The sequence below is a fragment of the Mus musculus genome, chromosome 11 (assembly GCF_000001635.26).
Source record: "Mus musculus strain C57BL/6J chromosome 11, GRCm38.p6 C57BL/6J".
Taxonomy (NCBI): domain Eukaryota; kingdom Metazoa; phylum Chordata; class Mammalia; order Rodentia; family Muridae; genus Mus; species Mus musculus.
This window is the reverse complement of record NC_000077.6, coordinates 106,060,693-106,076,960: the sequence shown is the minus strand read 5'-3', so window position 1 is coordinate 106,076,960 and position 16,268 is coordinate 106,060,693. Positions and strand designations below refer to the sequence as shown.

The 16,268-nt window shown below is 45.0% G+C and overlaps 1 protein-coding gene and 1 long non-coding RNA gene across 3 annotated transcripts in view; one reads left to right on the top strand and one right to left on the bottom strand.

The window, feature by feature from the left end:
• Positions 1–2,925: 2,925 nt before the first annotated feature.
• Positions 2,926–10,904, bottom strand: Taco1 (translational activator of mitochondrially encoded cytochrome c oxidase I). Of its 2 annotated transcripts, none has more exons than NM_027346.2 (5): positions 10,443–10,870; positions 7,349–7,455; positions 4,967–5,094; positions 4,253–4,430; positions 2,926–3,860 (listed from the first exon to the last, which is right to left on the bottom strand). In NM_027346.2, exons 1-5 carry the CDS (start codon positions 10,711–10,713, stop codon positions 3,660–3,662), a joined length of 885 nt encoding a protein of 294 aa, NP_081622.1. In that variant the 5' UTR covers positions 10,714–10,870; the 3' UTR covers positions 2,926–3,659. The 2 variants fall into 2 exon arrangements, 1 of the variants encoding a protein (NP_081622.1); XR_003949501.1 differs by having other exon boundaries at positions 3,365–3,860; positions 4,253–4,727; positions 10,443–10,904.
• Positions 10,905–10,919: 15 nt separating this feature from the next.
• The window catches only part of Taco1os, a 13,354-nt gene continuing 8,005 nt past the window's right edge, over positions 10,920–16,268 (top strand). The window contains exons 1-2 of the long non-coding RNA XR_003949781.1: positions 10,920–11,079; positions 11,665–12,816. This is a non-coding gene — a long non-coding RNA (translational activator of mitochondrially encoded cytochrome c oxidase I, opposite strand). The remainder of the gene's footprint in view (positions 11,080–11,664; positions 12,817–16,268) is intronic.

Here is a 16,268-nt window from a genome sequence, read left to right as displayed (position 1 = left end):
ACTGTTTCCTGTGAATGTCAGGGCTTTTTTTGTGCAGTGGGAAGGGCTATACCTTTGTCTTCTCGTTCCCAATTTTTTATTATTGATCTGAGAGTCCTGAACACTCACTCCATGACCTCCAAGTGAAATTTCAAAGCAGAAATAACAAAGAGAACTCTAAGATTTCTTCCCTGAAGCACAGATGCTATTGTTACAAAATTCACTTGTATAATGATGAGAATCAGACAGAATGTATCACTAAACTAAAAATTTCCCTTCTTAAATGTTTTTAGTATGAATCTTCACAGTGGTTTCTTGTTATATTTTATGGATATGACTATCTTTATATTTTATGGGCTCAACTGGACCCATACATAATAGGAAAGGTTCAAGTCAGCCCATTTCTGCTTTTCCTTGTTAACAGCAGGGGCATGAGAGGCACCCCGGCCGCCAGGGGTCAGTGCAGAGTCATTCTCACAGTTGCCTAATAAGGAAACTGGTTCCTCAACAAGTCATATTAACGAACTCTTCTAGATTGGAAGGGGCCTGTTCACATGAGTGGCCAAGTTCCCTTAAGTTCCCTCAGGTTAGAAACGATCATATTCCTTCAGCTTAGTTTATATTCAACATTTCTAAAGCAGGGCTATATTATAAACAAGGTCTTGTCAACATAAGATGCCATATTAGACCCAGTCTCCTTTGTTTGGAAGAAGATAATTTGAGGGTTCTTTTTCAAAGAGATTTATTATCTTTTTTTAAAATTAACTATGTATGTGTGTGTATGTGTGTATATGTGTTTATATCATGTATATGTGAATGTTATAGGAGATCAAAAGAAAAAAAAGAGAGAGCCATCTCTCCAGCCCTAGGTATGAGATAATTTATATATATAATAATTATTTTATTTTAGTATTTTTTGTGTATGTATATGTGTACACAGGTGTACATGATATGTCAGTATGTTTGTGTGTATAAGTGTGGGCACACATGTGCCATGGCATATGTGTGGAGGTCAGAGGACTCGGGTGGGAGTATTCACCTTCTACTTTATTTGAGACAGGGTCTCTTATTTTGCTGCTATGAAGGTCAAGCTAACTGGCTCCCAAGCTTCAGGGGACTCTTCTGTCCTAGCTCCCACTCTCCCACAGGAACAGTGGGGTTACAGATGCACACTATGTCTACCCTTTAGGTGGCTTCTCTGGATTCACACTCAGGTCCTCACAGTTGCAAGGCAAGCACTTTACTTGCCAAGACATTTCCCGACCCCTCGCTCTGTTTTACAGGTTTGTTGGTAAAAGTCAAATAACACAACAGTATCATATCTATGATAAAGCAGTTAACCAACATCAAGTTACCCCATTCAGACGATGTGCTAGTCCATACTTATGACGTAGCCAAGCGACTCTAAAGAGCCCTGGCTAGTACATGCCTTTGATATGAGGCATAAGGGCATCTGCCTAGGTATGGTCTTAGGTTGTTCTGTTGGTGTTGGTGTTGGGTTTGTTGGTGTTGTTTCCCTCATCTTGGCTTTCCAGCCGTCTTTTCTCAGAAGCAGAAGTTATCTGTCACAGATCTGGGTCTTTTCCACGCTTATTTATCTACGGTTCCTTCAGAAAAGATTACTCAGAGCTCAGACCAGCTTGAAGAACTTATACATCGGCAGGTGACCTGGGTTCGAGAGCCATCCCACACCCAGTGTGTTTGACATGCTACAACACAGCAGTCAGCACAGCTAGACTTTCTTTTTTTTTTGGGGGGGGGTTGGAAAAGGTTTATTCAGCTTACACTTCCATACTACTGTTCATCACCAAAGGAAGTCAGGACTGGAACTCAAGCAGGTCAGAAAGCAGGAGCTGAAGCAGAAGCCATGGAGGGATGTTCTTTACTGGCTTCCTTCCCCAGGCTTGCTCAGCCTGCTCTCTTACAGAACCAAGATTACCAGCCCAGAGGTGGTCCCACCCACAAGGGGCCTTTCCCCCTTGATCACTAATTGAGAAAAATGCCTTACAGCTGGATCTCATGGGGGCATTTCCTCAACTGAAGCTCCTTTCTCTGTGATAGATAACTCCAGCTGTGTCAAGTTGACACAAACCTAGCCAGTACAATTGACCCCTTGTCAACTTGACACAAAAACACATCACTGGTAAGCCTCAACCTTTCATTTCTTTTTTTTTTTTAATTAGGTATTTATTTCATTTACATTTCCAATGCTATCCCAAAAGTCCCCCACACACTCCCCCACCCACCCACTCCCACTTCTTGGCCCTGGTGTTCCCCTGTACTGAGGCATATAAAGTTTGCATGACCAATGGGCTTCTCTTTCCAGTGATGGCCAACTAGGCCATCTTCTGATACATAAGCAGCTAGAGTCAAGAGCTCTGGGGTACTGGTTAGTTCATAATGTTGTTCCACCTATAGGGTTGCAAATCCCTTTAGCTCTTTGGTTACTTTCTCTAGCTCCTCCATTGAGGGCCCTGTGATCCATCCAATAGCTGACTGTGAGCATCCACTTCGGTGTTTGCTAGGCCCCGGCATAGTCTCACAAGAGACAGCTATATCTGGGTCCTTTCAGCAAAATCTTGCTAGTGTATGCAATGGTGTCAGCGTTTGGAAGCTGATCATGGGATGGATCCCCGGATATGGCAGTCTCTAGATGGTCCATCCCTTCGTCTCACAGCTAGACTTTCTTTGGTGAAGGTACAAAGGCCAGGCTCTGGACCAGCACATCAGTCTTCCCTTTGCCTGTTTCCCCTCTAGTTACTGTCGTTCCTGTTATTTGGTGTCATTAGAACAGGAGCCAAAACTGGCCTTCTGAGACCCTCAAGCTTTCAAACCTAAGTTAGTATAAGCCCTTACAGGAAAGCAACCCCCATCTGCTGTTATCAATATTACAACACAGGGTTAATCAAAGTAGATCCTGGGGAGGCCTTTTTCCTTGACACCTGATTTTCTATTGGCACTAAAACTTAAGCTCTCAAACGGGGAACAGAAACCACAAAAAGAGAACAAAGATAATGAACGTAATCCATGATACCCTGGAGCAGTGCCATGGGTACATCCCTGTGTCTTCCCTTTGAGGTCTCACATCTTAGAGCAGGACATAAGCACCAACTGAACTGCCTTCTCCCTAGAAAAGCACAATCCCTGTAAGTAAGGTGTTCAAGAGACACTAGCTGCATGAACAAGTGAGAAGGCTAGGTCGTTATACCAGCACCCAACCACAAGAACAGCCACGTCTCTATTCCACAACAGAAAGAAAAGGAAAAAGACAATCTTAGTATGAAAGTAGAGAAGTAAGCATGTGGGCTTGAATGTCAGTTAGTCCAGAGGTTCAAAAACTGGACACAAATCAGGACACCTCAAGAGTCATACCAGCAACAAAGCATCCAAAAGTCACTACTGTTATTATTGAAGATCATTTCCACTCTACGGTACCACAGGACACTTAAGACTCTTCACAAGAGCCAGTCACCTGGGATCAGAGTCAGACCGGCTGGCCAGTCTCACCTTGCATTCCAGATGGCCCGGTGATACCAACAGAGCTAAGAGTCCCCCTTTCCCAAGGCTGACAGCCATTGCAGCAGGTCTCTAATAGGCTCTCAGCTGTTTCAGTCTCTGAGATTGCTGCAGAAGCTTGTGCGGCCTAGGAAAGAGCCGGAGCCAAGTCTAGTCGAGGCCGCTTATTCAATATTGTCATAAACGTGAATCACATCCTCATAGTTGTTAAGCGCCTGGATGAGGTGAGCAGCCTGCTCCAGCTCCGGCTCAGCCAGCTGCACCTTGGAGTGAGGGATGAACTCCATTGAACAGGACACAGGACACAGGCCCAGCGAGTCCAGTTTTTTCCTCACTTGATGTAGTGAAGAAGCATCACAAATGAACTAGAGATAAAAGAAGTGAGGAGGTGAGAAGCCAGGAAGTAATGCCACAACCCAGACAGAAGTTTGCAAAATCCTGAGTGGAGCAACCTGTACTATATCATCATTGGCCTTTAAGTTCATAGTTTCCAATGCGCAGAATTCTTCTTACCAACTCACAATAGGCCCTATCCTCTGGTGTTCACTTAGTAACACTGTGCAGTTTGTGAATTCTTTGCTTTACCTGTAGTCTGACACACAGAGAAGTACACCTTTAGGTATCTATTATATCTATTATACCTTCAGGTATCTATTAGAGACCCCTTGGAATCCCATCAAACACAAATGCTTCCGGTTGTCAGCTTGGAAGCAAGCCCCTTGATGCACTGAGCCATCTCACCAGCACCCATACTCACTTTAAAAAGGTTCTTTTCTTCTTCGTCTTCGGCTTCCTTCACATCCTCGGCTCCTGCTTCGATGGCCAGTTCTAGGGCACGCTCTAGGTTCACAGCTTTCTTCTCTCTGTCCTCCACTCCAACAACAACCACTCCTTTTTTGTCAAAAAAGTGGCGTGCTCCTTCAGCCATCATTCCCCTGACAGGAGAGGGAACAGGCAAGAATGTGTGGATGATTTTAGAAGCCCAACTCTACACAGCGCTGCGTCCTAACACTATCCCCTAAGCCATCCAGCCACTGGAGCACCCAAAGACACCCAGCAGCTCCCCTCATGACGAAGATGCAGCTGGTGCTGGGTGAGGTGACTCGAAGAGCACCCCCACCTCCTATTTTCTGCCCTCCCTGGTGTCGGTAGGATGCAACTTAACTCATTGTTTCCTGTTCCATTAAGATTCCTGTCCTGGTGGAGCATTTGAAGACTAGGCCGTTCTATAGCTACAGATGGAATAATGGGGAAAAAAAATCTCTCTTAGACCCAATGACTGTATCTTTGGGATCCTATCTCATTCAAAAGACATGAAGGAAAAATCAGTTATTATTCTGGATTCCACTAAGGAAGAAGTGTGCTTAGAACCTGAAATATTGCTGAGAACCAGTGGCATTTGCTACATAGAACTGGAATCTAAAGGTGCTATCCCTTTCTCCTTCCCCTTTCTCCATACACACACACTTACCCATTCTTGTTCAGGATATATTTAATGTCCAGATGGCACTTGGGACCACTGTTTGATAACGCCTCAATGAGCAGAGAAGAGCCTCCAGGGCCACGACCCTCATATAGCAAATAAATGCCCTTGTTTTTCTGCATAAATAAATAAATAAATAAATAAACAAATAAATGCACCATCCTATTTCCTAATGTCCCAGTGCCCTTCTTGCCAGCACCAAACCACAGGTACTAAAGAGTGGCTCCATGGCCTCTCAAGACTTAAGCTTGGACCCTCGAGTCTTTATTTTTGTTTCTTCTGAGGGGAGCCCAATGGTATCAACCTCTGAGACCGCTGGAAATCCTCTCCTTCAAGAAGGGAGTCTGTTTCCCTCATTCCTGAATAGCCTTTCACAGCTCTGCTTCCACGCCTCTCTAAGCAGATCTCACATCCAATCCTCTCACAGTCACTCTTAGCTTGCTTTTCTTTTGTTTTTTTCTTACTTTTTCTTTCTTTCTTTCTTGTTTTGTTTTTCTCTGTGTAGCCTGGGCTGTCCTGGAACTACTCTGTAGAACAGGTTGGCCTCGAACTCAAAGATCCACCACCTCTGCCTCCCAAACGTTGAGATTAAAGACTTTTTTTTAAATTTGTTTATTTTTAATTATGTTTATATGTGTATGTACATTTGAATAACAGTGCCTATGGAGACAAGAAGTGTCAGATCCTTTGAAGCTAAAGTTATAGGTGTCTGTGAGCCACCTGATGTGGGTTCTGGGAGTTGAACTTGGGTCCACTGGAAGAACAATAAGCACTCTTAACCACCGAGCCATCTCTGTAGTCCCTGGTCACTCCTATCTTTGTTCATCTTCCTATATTCCACTCCATGTGAAACCTACTTAGGAAATCTCAATGCCCCTGCTGAATGCTGCTATAGAAACACCACATATGTAGGACTTGTCATGGCAGCCACTGAACCTAGCTCTGTAGCTAAATTCAAACACTCCCCACCTAGTTACCAATTTCCTCTGGACTCCCTAGACCTTCATCCCCTGCCCATGCCACTACTCTTTCTGAGTGCCTTGGCCTGAATCTTCCAAGGGCCTTTCAATTGATGACCTTCCCATCCATTTTCACAGATGAAATCCAAGTTTCTTACTGAGTTCTGGGGTCTGGCCGCTTGGATTGAGGTCTGTCGTTTTTTGCATGAGCTAAAACAAGTCAAACCTTTCTGTGCCTTAGTTTCCACTTTAGGTCACCTGCAGGAGTCCCTGAGATCCTGCATGCAGTGTTTTTACTAAAGGACTTGGTCTGGAACAAGTCCCAATAACTGCCAGCTCTATGACAATGACTCTGGAGAGTGATGAAATGCCTCTATCGGCTCAGCACTTTGTGAGGCTGAGGTAGGAGGATCAGGAGTTCCATGCTAGCCTGGGCTAAACACACACACACACACACACACACTCACACACTCACATACACACACTCACACAAACACACACACTCACACATACACACACACACACACTCACACACACACACTCACACATACACACACACACACTCACACATACACACACACACTCACACATACACACACACACTCACACACTCACACTCATACACACACACATACACACACTCACACTCATACACACACACATACACACACTCACACACACACATACACACACACACACACATACACACACACACACACACACACACACTATTTCAAATTAAAACAACAAGAAGATACTCTTAACTCGTCAAATTCCTAGCTATTCCGGAGAAAGACGTGTTGGAGGCCAACACCTCCCACTGTCATCATTGCCCTTAACCTCTCTTTTCACTGGCTTTCCTTCTTTAGACATAAACATTTGAAAAGAAAAACAATCCCTATTCCAACCTAATGTCAGGGCTTTCCCCAGTCTTACCTGTTCTTTCTACTCTAATGCAGCTCTCCACTGTATAGGTCTCCATGCTGTCTACCTAGCCTATCCTGGTCATGGGCCTCCAGCCCACCAGTTTTCAACCTGTGGGTCTAAACCCCCTTGCAGGGGCAAATGACCCTTTCACAGGGCTTGCCTAAGAACATCAGAAAATACAGATATTTACATGACAATTCATACCAGTAGCAAAATTACAGTTATAAAGTAGTAACGAGATAAGTTTATGGTTGGGGGGGGGGGTCCCCAACACGTGAGGAACTGTATGAAAGGGTCACAGAGTTAGCAAGGTTGAGAACCACTACTCTAACTAAAGGCCAAGGGTAGAGAATCCCCAAAGGTCTCTGGGTTGAACTTGTCAGCCATGTTCCTACCCTTCCCCCCTGACAATTTAAGGAGTCTGTGGTGGCTTTCCAAACATATACTCTCTGGGGGCTGTGGTGAATAATGTCTAAGGACACACCTCTGTCTTCAGTGCTGACTCGATGGTTGACTTGGGCATATTCTTGCTGCGACACAACTCTAAGATGTTGGCCAGGCTGCTGTTGTTCTCAGGGTTAGGGCCTCCCTCTGGATAAGGAGAGAAGAATGATCAAAAGCCTCTCACCACAGTATAGGAGAAACAAGTGGTTTCCACCCTCTCCAACCCCAAAGCAATGAGAAATGACTCTTTGTCAGAATACTAACATTATAATGAGGTGTGTAAAGTCCTGGCTGTCAACTCACTTTGTAGACCAGGCTGGCCTCGAACTCAGAAGTCCGCCTGCCTCTGCCTCCCAAGTGCTGGGATTAAAGGTGTGTGCCACCACAGCCTGGCAGAGGACAAAAGTATCAGAATTTGATCCCTAGATCCCACATATAAGAAAATGCCAGCACCAGTTTATAATCCCAGAACCAGGCAGGCAGATACAGATCCTGTGACCACTAGCCAGCTAGGCTGTCTATTTGGTAAACTCTAGGCTAGAAAGAGCCCTGAATTAAAAATAAAAAAGCCAGAGAGATGGTGGTAAAATTGCCTAATGTGCAAGCCTAGTGACCTAAGGTCTATCCCTACAATCTACTCATAGGAGGAAGGAGAGAATCAGCTTCAGAAAGTTGTCCTCTGCCAGGCTGTGGTGGTGCACGCCTTTAATCCCAGCACTTGGGAGGCAGAGGCAGGCGGACTTCTGAGTTCGAGGCCAGCCTGGTCTACAAAGTGAGTTGACAGCCAGGACTACACAGAGAAACCCTATCTCGAAAACAAAACAAAACAAAAATAAAGTTGTCCTCTGATTTCCATGTGTGCTGTGGCTGGCACAACACACACACACACACACACACACACACACACACACACACAGTATTTAATCTAGATAAGCATATTGGCGCACACCCGTAACCCCACCACTCCAGAGGCTCAGCATGTGAACTACATAATGAGTTCTGGGTCCGTTTCAGTTAAGAGTGAGATTCTGGCTGGACATGGTGCTGAACACCTTCAAACCCTGCACTCAGGAGGCAGAGGCAGATTCCAGGTCAGCCAGGGCTACATTGAGAAACCATGATTCAAAACAAACAAACAAACAAACAAACAAAAAAAAAAAAGAGTGAGACTCTGTCATAAACAAACAAACAAACAAACAAACAAACAGAAAGTACTTGATTTAGTGATTCTATTGGAATAAGGAGAACTATTTTAGGGAAGAAGTTTCTTTATTGGTGGGTACAGGCGATGGAATTCAAGGCCTCATCCATGCTGAACACTGGGCTTTATGCCTGGGCTAGAAACCCAACCTGGATAAGAAGTTCCTAATTCAGTCTGTCTTGAGGGATAGTTATCATGTTGCAGGGTTTCAGCAAACTCCATTTCTGTCAGCTGAAACAGTTGAGTGTTAAGATACTTGCTCTTACTGTCTGAGTTAATGCACTCCCTGAAGTGCTCACATAGGACTGGGCTCAGCCTCTGTTCAGCCTCTGGGGGAGGGGGACTATACAGGATGTTCTCTGTAGTATCCCCTCCTGGGTCAAAAATAATGTTGGTTAAATCAAAACTTCCTTAGAAAAGGAAGCAAAGAGAAGCATCAGACACAAGTTGTAGGGATAAATTAACATTAGCTTATTGCCTTTTGCATGCCGCAAGCCACCTCAAAGTGGGTATTGTCCTTGCTTTACAGAAAATTAAAATTCAGTAGTTAAGCCACGGGTTGAAGGGCATTGAATCAACCTAGCCAATACATCGTTCACATCTTCCTAACTCCAGGTCCACACTTTTCATAGGATTTTCCCCCCTCTACTTCTACCAGCCTGACACCGAAGTGAGAATCACTGAAGCGACGCATGGTTCCAAAACTGACTTTCCAAGGAAATGTCTTAGGAGCTCTGATGAGGGAAAAGGAAGCGAGAAATGGCTTGTCTCAGCATGCCTGTCCCAACCTTCAGTGGTAGTAGAAGCAGCTGCAGAGCGCATGGTTAGTCCCTTCAAGAAAGGCACTTTCTTTCTCTTTCTTCCTTACAAGACCTGCTCATGTGCTTGCATGCATGATGCATGCAGTGCCTGAGGAGGCCAGAAGAGAACATTGGGTACCTTGGAACTGAAGTTTAAGGTAGTTGTTAGATGTCACATGGGTGCTGGGAAACAAACCCAGGTCCTCTGCAAGAGCAGCAAGTGCTTTTAACCGCCCAGCCATCTCTCCAAGCCCTGACTTGACTCTTTATGCTTTATTTTTTCCTTTTCCCTCTTCCAGTCATTTTATTTGATAAATATCTTTAACTTTTTAAATCGATTCTTTGTGAATTTCGCATCATGCACCCCAATCTCACACTGATCCTGTCATCCCTCCAGATCCATCCTCTCCACGCTTGCAGTCTCCCTCCCCTAAACAAAACCAAACCAAACCCATCCCTGATGTAGAAGCAGAAGCTGCGGTGTTGTGGAGTGTCACACTGGATATTCTTTTGTCCAAACAGCTTCACTTGCAAATGTCCATTGCCATGAATTATTGGTCTGGTTCGAGGCCTCCGGCTTCTGCCACACTTTCTTTTTTTGTTTTTTGTTTTTGTTTGTTTGTTTTTTGTTTTTTGTTTTTCGAGACAGGGTTTCTCTGTGTAGCCCTGGCTGTCCTGGAACTCACTTTGTAGACCAGGCTGGCCTCGAACTCAGAAATCCGCCTGCCTCTGCCTCCTGAGTGCTGGGATTAAAGGCATGCGCCACCTCGCCCGGCAAAATAAAACAAAGGTTCGGGAGCGGAAAAAGACCGGAACGACACGGGAACCCGCGACCGGCACCGACAGAACCAACTCGCGGAAATCGGGCAAGCCGGCCGCGCTGCCACACTTTCTTAAGGCGTATTTCTATGAAGTACCTTCTAACTATACCCTTAGATGAAGTCATTTTTATCTAAGGGCGGGTCTCTGAAGGTCTTTGAAAAGGAAAACAGGTATATCCAGTGTAAGTAAGTGCTTTGAGGGTTATGAGTAGGACAATTATGACAACTGGGGGTTGGGGGGACGGTCCTAAATGAAGCCTTAGGCACCTAAAGAGCTTCAGTGACCAGCAGTGAGGACTACCAGGTTCTCACCTTTAACCGCCAGGCGGATACTGAGAGTGAGTTTAGAGAAGATTCGACTCCTTTCCATGTCCTTGGGGCCCTTGATGTGCCGGACTTTAGACCACTTATTGTGTCCCGCCGAGGCCGTCGCGCTGACATGCAGCGTCCTGTGTGGCGCTGCACCACAGCCGGGGTTTGCATGCTGGGAGGCGCCCCAAGGACCCACGCGGAACCCGAGGCATCGCACACGAAAGCACGGGACAGCGGTCATTCTCAGGCTGGCGGCAGCCCAAGACATCATCTGCTTCGACAAGGGGCTGCGCGGTGCAAAGATGAGCAGCTAAAATCAGCCCGTCTAGTCCGGCCCCGGAACAACCCGGTCTGGACGTTCAGACCGCTGCTACAGCTCTCCAGAAACTCAGAGGTTCGGCTCTTCCTGACGCTGCACTGCCTTGAGTGACCGCGAAGGAGCCGGGCGCGGGGACCCTAAATGGTGCAGTACACTTCCTTTGCCCGGTCCGCCGCAAAAAGACGTTCCCGGATTCTGCAAAGTTGGTTCCGCTGCCTCGCGGTACTCGTTCCAACCCCGCCCCTGCCAGGAGTGACGCAACCCTTCTTTGCTCCCGGTTGCTTGGAAACGACAGATCACCTTCCCGGAGAGATTCAGGTGACTGACTTTCCTTCCTAACTGAGCAAGTCCAGAATAAGAATTGTTTGGTTGAAAAAGAAATATGTAGTTCAGTCGGTTCATTTTACAGATAAAGAAACCGCCGCCAAGGTTGCCTGTTTAAAAAAAGGAAGCAATAAACAAAAAAGTACTAAATGCTGGGCGTGGCAGGCCATGTCTGTGATTCCAGCACTTAAGAGGCGAAGGAAACCTTAGGACTTTGTCTCAAAAAAAAAAAAAAAGCAAAAACTTTAATTAAAACAAACAACGACAAAAAAAAAAAAAAAAAACAACCAAACAAAATAAGCCACTACCCCACCAGCCGACGAGAAGCGATTTGCCCAGTCATTTAAAACTTTCTGATTTAGATTTCATTTCTGTAAACAAGGATGGCATTGCCTGTTTTGCCAACCCATACTGGACAAAAGATCGGGCCAGCCTTTGAGTCAAACTGCTATCTTCGTTTTCCATCTGTTGTTTTAAAATTAGTTTAAGTATTTTTAATATATGTGTATGGTTGTTTTGACTGCATGTATGTCTGTGCGCTACATGTGTGCCTGGTGTTCTCAGATATTTATTTTACAGATAAAGAAACCGCCGCCAAGGTTGACATCAAGATAGCCTGGAACTGATGGTTGTGAGCTGTCACATGGAGAATCGAAATTGAACCTGGGTCCTCTGGAAGGGCAACCAATATCCTTAACTGCTGAGCTATTTCTCCAGCCCCTTCCACCATCGGTTCTCTTGGCAGAGAAAACAAGAGAAAAAGGACACTATGGAAAAATAAAGAAAAAATAATGTAGCAGCTGCTTGAAACTCTTTAAGAGCTCTCTAGGGGGGGGGTGAATTAAGTCTCAAGAGCGTAACACATTTAAAAAAGCAGGTCAGTGTGAAGGCAGTTTGAAGTCTTGCTCTCTAAAGTTAGGCTGGATGAATTCAAAGTGTGTTTCTGCCATTTAGTAGTGCAACCTTGGGCAAGTTCTTTACTTTCTGTTTCCTTCTACAATGGCCTTGAATAAGCAGGATGAGGGGAAGGGCACGGACACAGATTTTATATTATTTTTTAAAAGATTTATTTTATTATTATACATAAGTACACTGTAGCTGTCTTCAGACACACCAGAAGGCATCAGATCTCATTACTGATGGTTGTGAGCCACCATGTGGTTGCTGGGATATGAACTCAGGACCTTTGGAAGAGCAGTCAGTGCTCCTACCCACTGAGCCATCTCTCCAGACCCCAGATTTTATATTCTTAGTGGATATGTCCAAAATTAATCTACTTACCTTTCATTCTCATGTATGTCTATGGGAGGGCATTATGTTAGCTGTTAGATTATCCTTGTGTTTCCTTCCTAGTTCCAGAATAGCAGCTGGCAGCCACCAAGCACAACCTGAGTTCTTTTTTTTTTTTTTAAGATTTATTTATTATGTGTAAGTACACTGTAGCTGTCTTCAAACACTCCAGAAGAGGGCATCAGATCCCATTACAGACGGTTGTGAGCCACTATGTGGGTGCTGGAAATTGAACTCAGGACCTCTGGAAGAGCAGTCAGTGCTCTTAACTGCTGAGCCATCTCTCCAGCCCGTGTTTTGTATTTTGAGACAGGGTTTCTTTGTGGAGCCCTGGCTGTCCTGGAACTGACTGTGCAGAGCATACTGGCTTCCGACTCAGAGATTCATACACCTCTGCCTGCTGAGTGCCAAGACTAAAAGCCCACGCCACTGCTACCGGGAGTGAGTACGAATTCTTTGCCTCTTTTGTTTCTCTTGAGTCTCCTTCATTATGAAGGACATCCTTCATTCTTCTGGTGAAATCATTCTTCAGGACTCAGCTCCAGGGGGCTGGAGCGATGGCTCAGCATTTAAAGCACTTGCTGCTCTTGCAGAGACATCGGGTAGGAGCCTCACAGCCTCTGTAACTCCAGTCCTAGAGGATCCAATACCCGCCTCCCACTTCTGTAGGTACTGCATACACATGCTGCAAACACTCATTTAAAAAAATCTTCAATGATTATATTTTATATGTGTGGGTGTCTTACAAGTACTCTTAACTGCTGAGCCATTTCTACACTCTCTACTCCTTCAAATTCTATTTTTGTTTTGTTTTTTTAAGACAGGGTTTCTCTGTGTTGTCCTGACTGTCCTGGAACTCACTCTGTAGTCCAGGCTGACCTGAACTCACAAAGATCCATCTGTCTTTGCCTCCCAAGCATTGGAATTAAAAACCTGCAACTCAACTGCCCAGCTAGATCTTTTTTTTTTAATTAGGTATTTTCCTCATTTACATTTCCAATGCTATCCCAAAAGTCCCCATACCCACCCACCCCCCACTCCCCTACCCACCCACTCCCCCTTTTTGGCCCTGGCGTTCCCCTGTACTGGGACATATAAAGTTTGCAAGTCCAATGGGCCTCTCTTTCCAGTGATGGCCAACTAGGCCATCTTTTGATACATATGCAGCTAGAGACAAGAGCTCCGGGGTACTGGTTAGTTCATAATGTTGTTCCACCTATAGGGTTGCAGTTCCCTTTAGCTCCTTGGGTGCTTTCTCTAGCTCCTCCATTGGGGGCCCTGTGATCCATCCAATAGCTGACTGTGAGCATCTACTTCTGTGTTTGCTAGGCCCCGGCATAGTCTCCAGCTAGATCTTCTTAATCATGTGTGTGCAACTTGTGGCAGTCAGTTCTCTCCTTCTGTCATGTGACTCATGTTTAGTAGTGGTTTCAAACTCAGGTTGTCAGCCGGGCGGTGGTGGCACGCACCTTTAATCCCAGCATTTGGAGGCAGAGGCAGGCAGATTACTCGGTAGTTGGGTTTTTTTTTTTTTTTTTTTTTTTTTTTGGTTTTTCAAGACAGGGTTTCTCTGTATAGCCCTGGCTGTCCTGGAACTCAATTTGTAGACCAGGCTGGCCTCGAACTCAGAAATCTGCCTGCCTCTGCCTCCCAAGTGCTGGGATTAAAGGTGTTGTTTTGATCTTAAGCTTGATTGACACTCTACAAATAATACAGGACACCCATGTAATGTGTGCGATGATTTTTAGTATATTCACCATGTATTCATCATCCTGACTTAGCCTCTTTGCCTGAACTCTGTACTCATTATTAGTCTCTCTCCTCCTCAGTCATCACAGGTCCAGACAGCTGACTTCTGGCTCCATGAGTATGCTTCTGTTGAACATTTTATAGTAATGGAAGTATGTAGTATGTGTTCTTTGTGAGTGATTTCCTTCATTTAGAAAACATCCTAGTGTGGTGGTTTGAAAGGAATTGGCCCTCAAAAGTCTCTATGTTTGAATGCTTGGTCCTCTGTTAGCACAACCCTTTATAAAGGATTAGGTGGTATGGCCGTGTTAGGAGAGGTGTGTCACTAAAGGTGGACTTTGGAGTTCCAAAAACCCACACCATTCCAGTTGGGTCTCAGCCTCCAACTTGCAGATCAGGATGGATGTAAGCTCTTAACTATTGCTCCAGTGCCTGCCTGCTTGCTGCCATGCTCCCTTCCATGGTGATCATGGACTCTAACCCTCTGGATCCATAAGCATCAGTAAACATAAGCTACCTTGGTCATGGTGTATATTCACAGGAAAGGTAAATAAGACACCTACTTCCCTTTCTTAACCAGACACAGCCTAGAGTCCTATGTGAAGAAAGCCTCAAGTGAGGAATTAACAAATGAGATTGGTATGTGGAACTGTCTCCATGTGTGAATCTTATTTTTACAGGACAGTTCAGGCCACTGTGAGCAGTACTGTCCCTAGGCAGTTGTCCAGAAAGCTAGTCGCTAAGGTCCTGGTGAGATGGCTCACTGGTTAAAAGCACTGTCTTGCTCATCCAGAGTACCTGGGTTTGAGTTTCAGCATCCAAGCGGTGGCTCACAAACGTTTATGACTCCAACTTCAGGGAACCCAATACCCTCTTCTGGCCTTTACAGAGCATGCAAGTGGTGCACAGACACACATTCAGGCAAAAATACCCAGACACAATTTTTTTTAAATGAAAGAAAAAAATAGCTAAGCACAAGTCTCACAAGTTGAGAGGGAGGGATGGAGGGAGGGAGGGAGGGAGGGAGGGAGGGAGGGAGGGAGGGAGGGAGAGAGAGTGAGCACATGCATGTATAGCATCCATCTGTGGATTGTTTCAAGCTCCTGTTTGGTTTTTAATTTCCCTCAATAATGAACCATGATCCAGAAGTGTAAACCAAGTGACTCATTTCCCACCCTGAGGTGATTTTGCTCATGGTGTTTGTCATAGCAACAGAAAGGAGATTAAAACAGCATGTTTTCAGGGTTCAGTTGCTGCATCATGTATCAGTATTTCCTTCTACTGCCAAACAATATTCCATTCAATGAACATTTTACTTAAACATTCCTTAGCTGAGAGGCATGTGTTTTTACTTATTATCATGAGTAATAATGCCACAAAGCTTGCTTGCTACTCCTTTTCCCCCCTCAAGACAGGGTTTGCTGTGTAGCCCAGGCTGGCCTCGAACACACAGATTAGTCTGCCTCTGCCTCCTGAGTGCTAGGATTAAGGACATGTGCCACCACAGCCTAAGAACCCTGTTTTTATTTCTCTTGCATCTATGCTGTAGAGTAGAATTTCTGGCAATATCATAACCCTGCTTAACCTTTAAGGAACAGCTAGACCAATAGTTGCAGTAATTTACGTTCTCACCCTCATTATTAAAAGGGTTCGATTTCTCCACAAATCACCTAGTATCTTTTTCTCCATAGCTATACCCATTCTAGGAGTGTCAAGTGTTGTCTCATGGTGTTTAATTGTCTTTGTTGTTACTTTGATTTTTTTTTTGTTTGTTATCCTAGCCTATAACAGCTGAGCCATCTCTCCAACCCTTGTTGTTTATTTTGGGACAGGATCTTCCTATGTAGTTCTGGCTAGCCTGGAACTCACAATGTAGACTAGGCTGACTTTAAACTCCCAGAAATCTGCCTGCTTTTGCCTTCAAAGAGTTGGGATTAAAGGTATGTGCCACCATGCCCAGCATCCCATAGTAGTTTTAATTGTACATCATGACTACTGGAGCATTTTCTCATGCTAAGTCAACCTTCTTCCCACTTTAGATGTGTCTCTGTGTGTGCACGCACACACATGCTTATCTTTCTAATGTGCAAGCCAAGTATAACCACAGAGGCTGAGTCAGGTCAAGGTCAGCCTGGGCTACATAC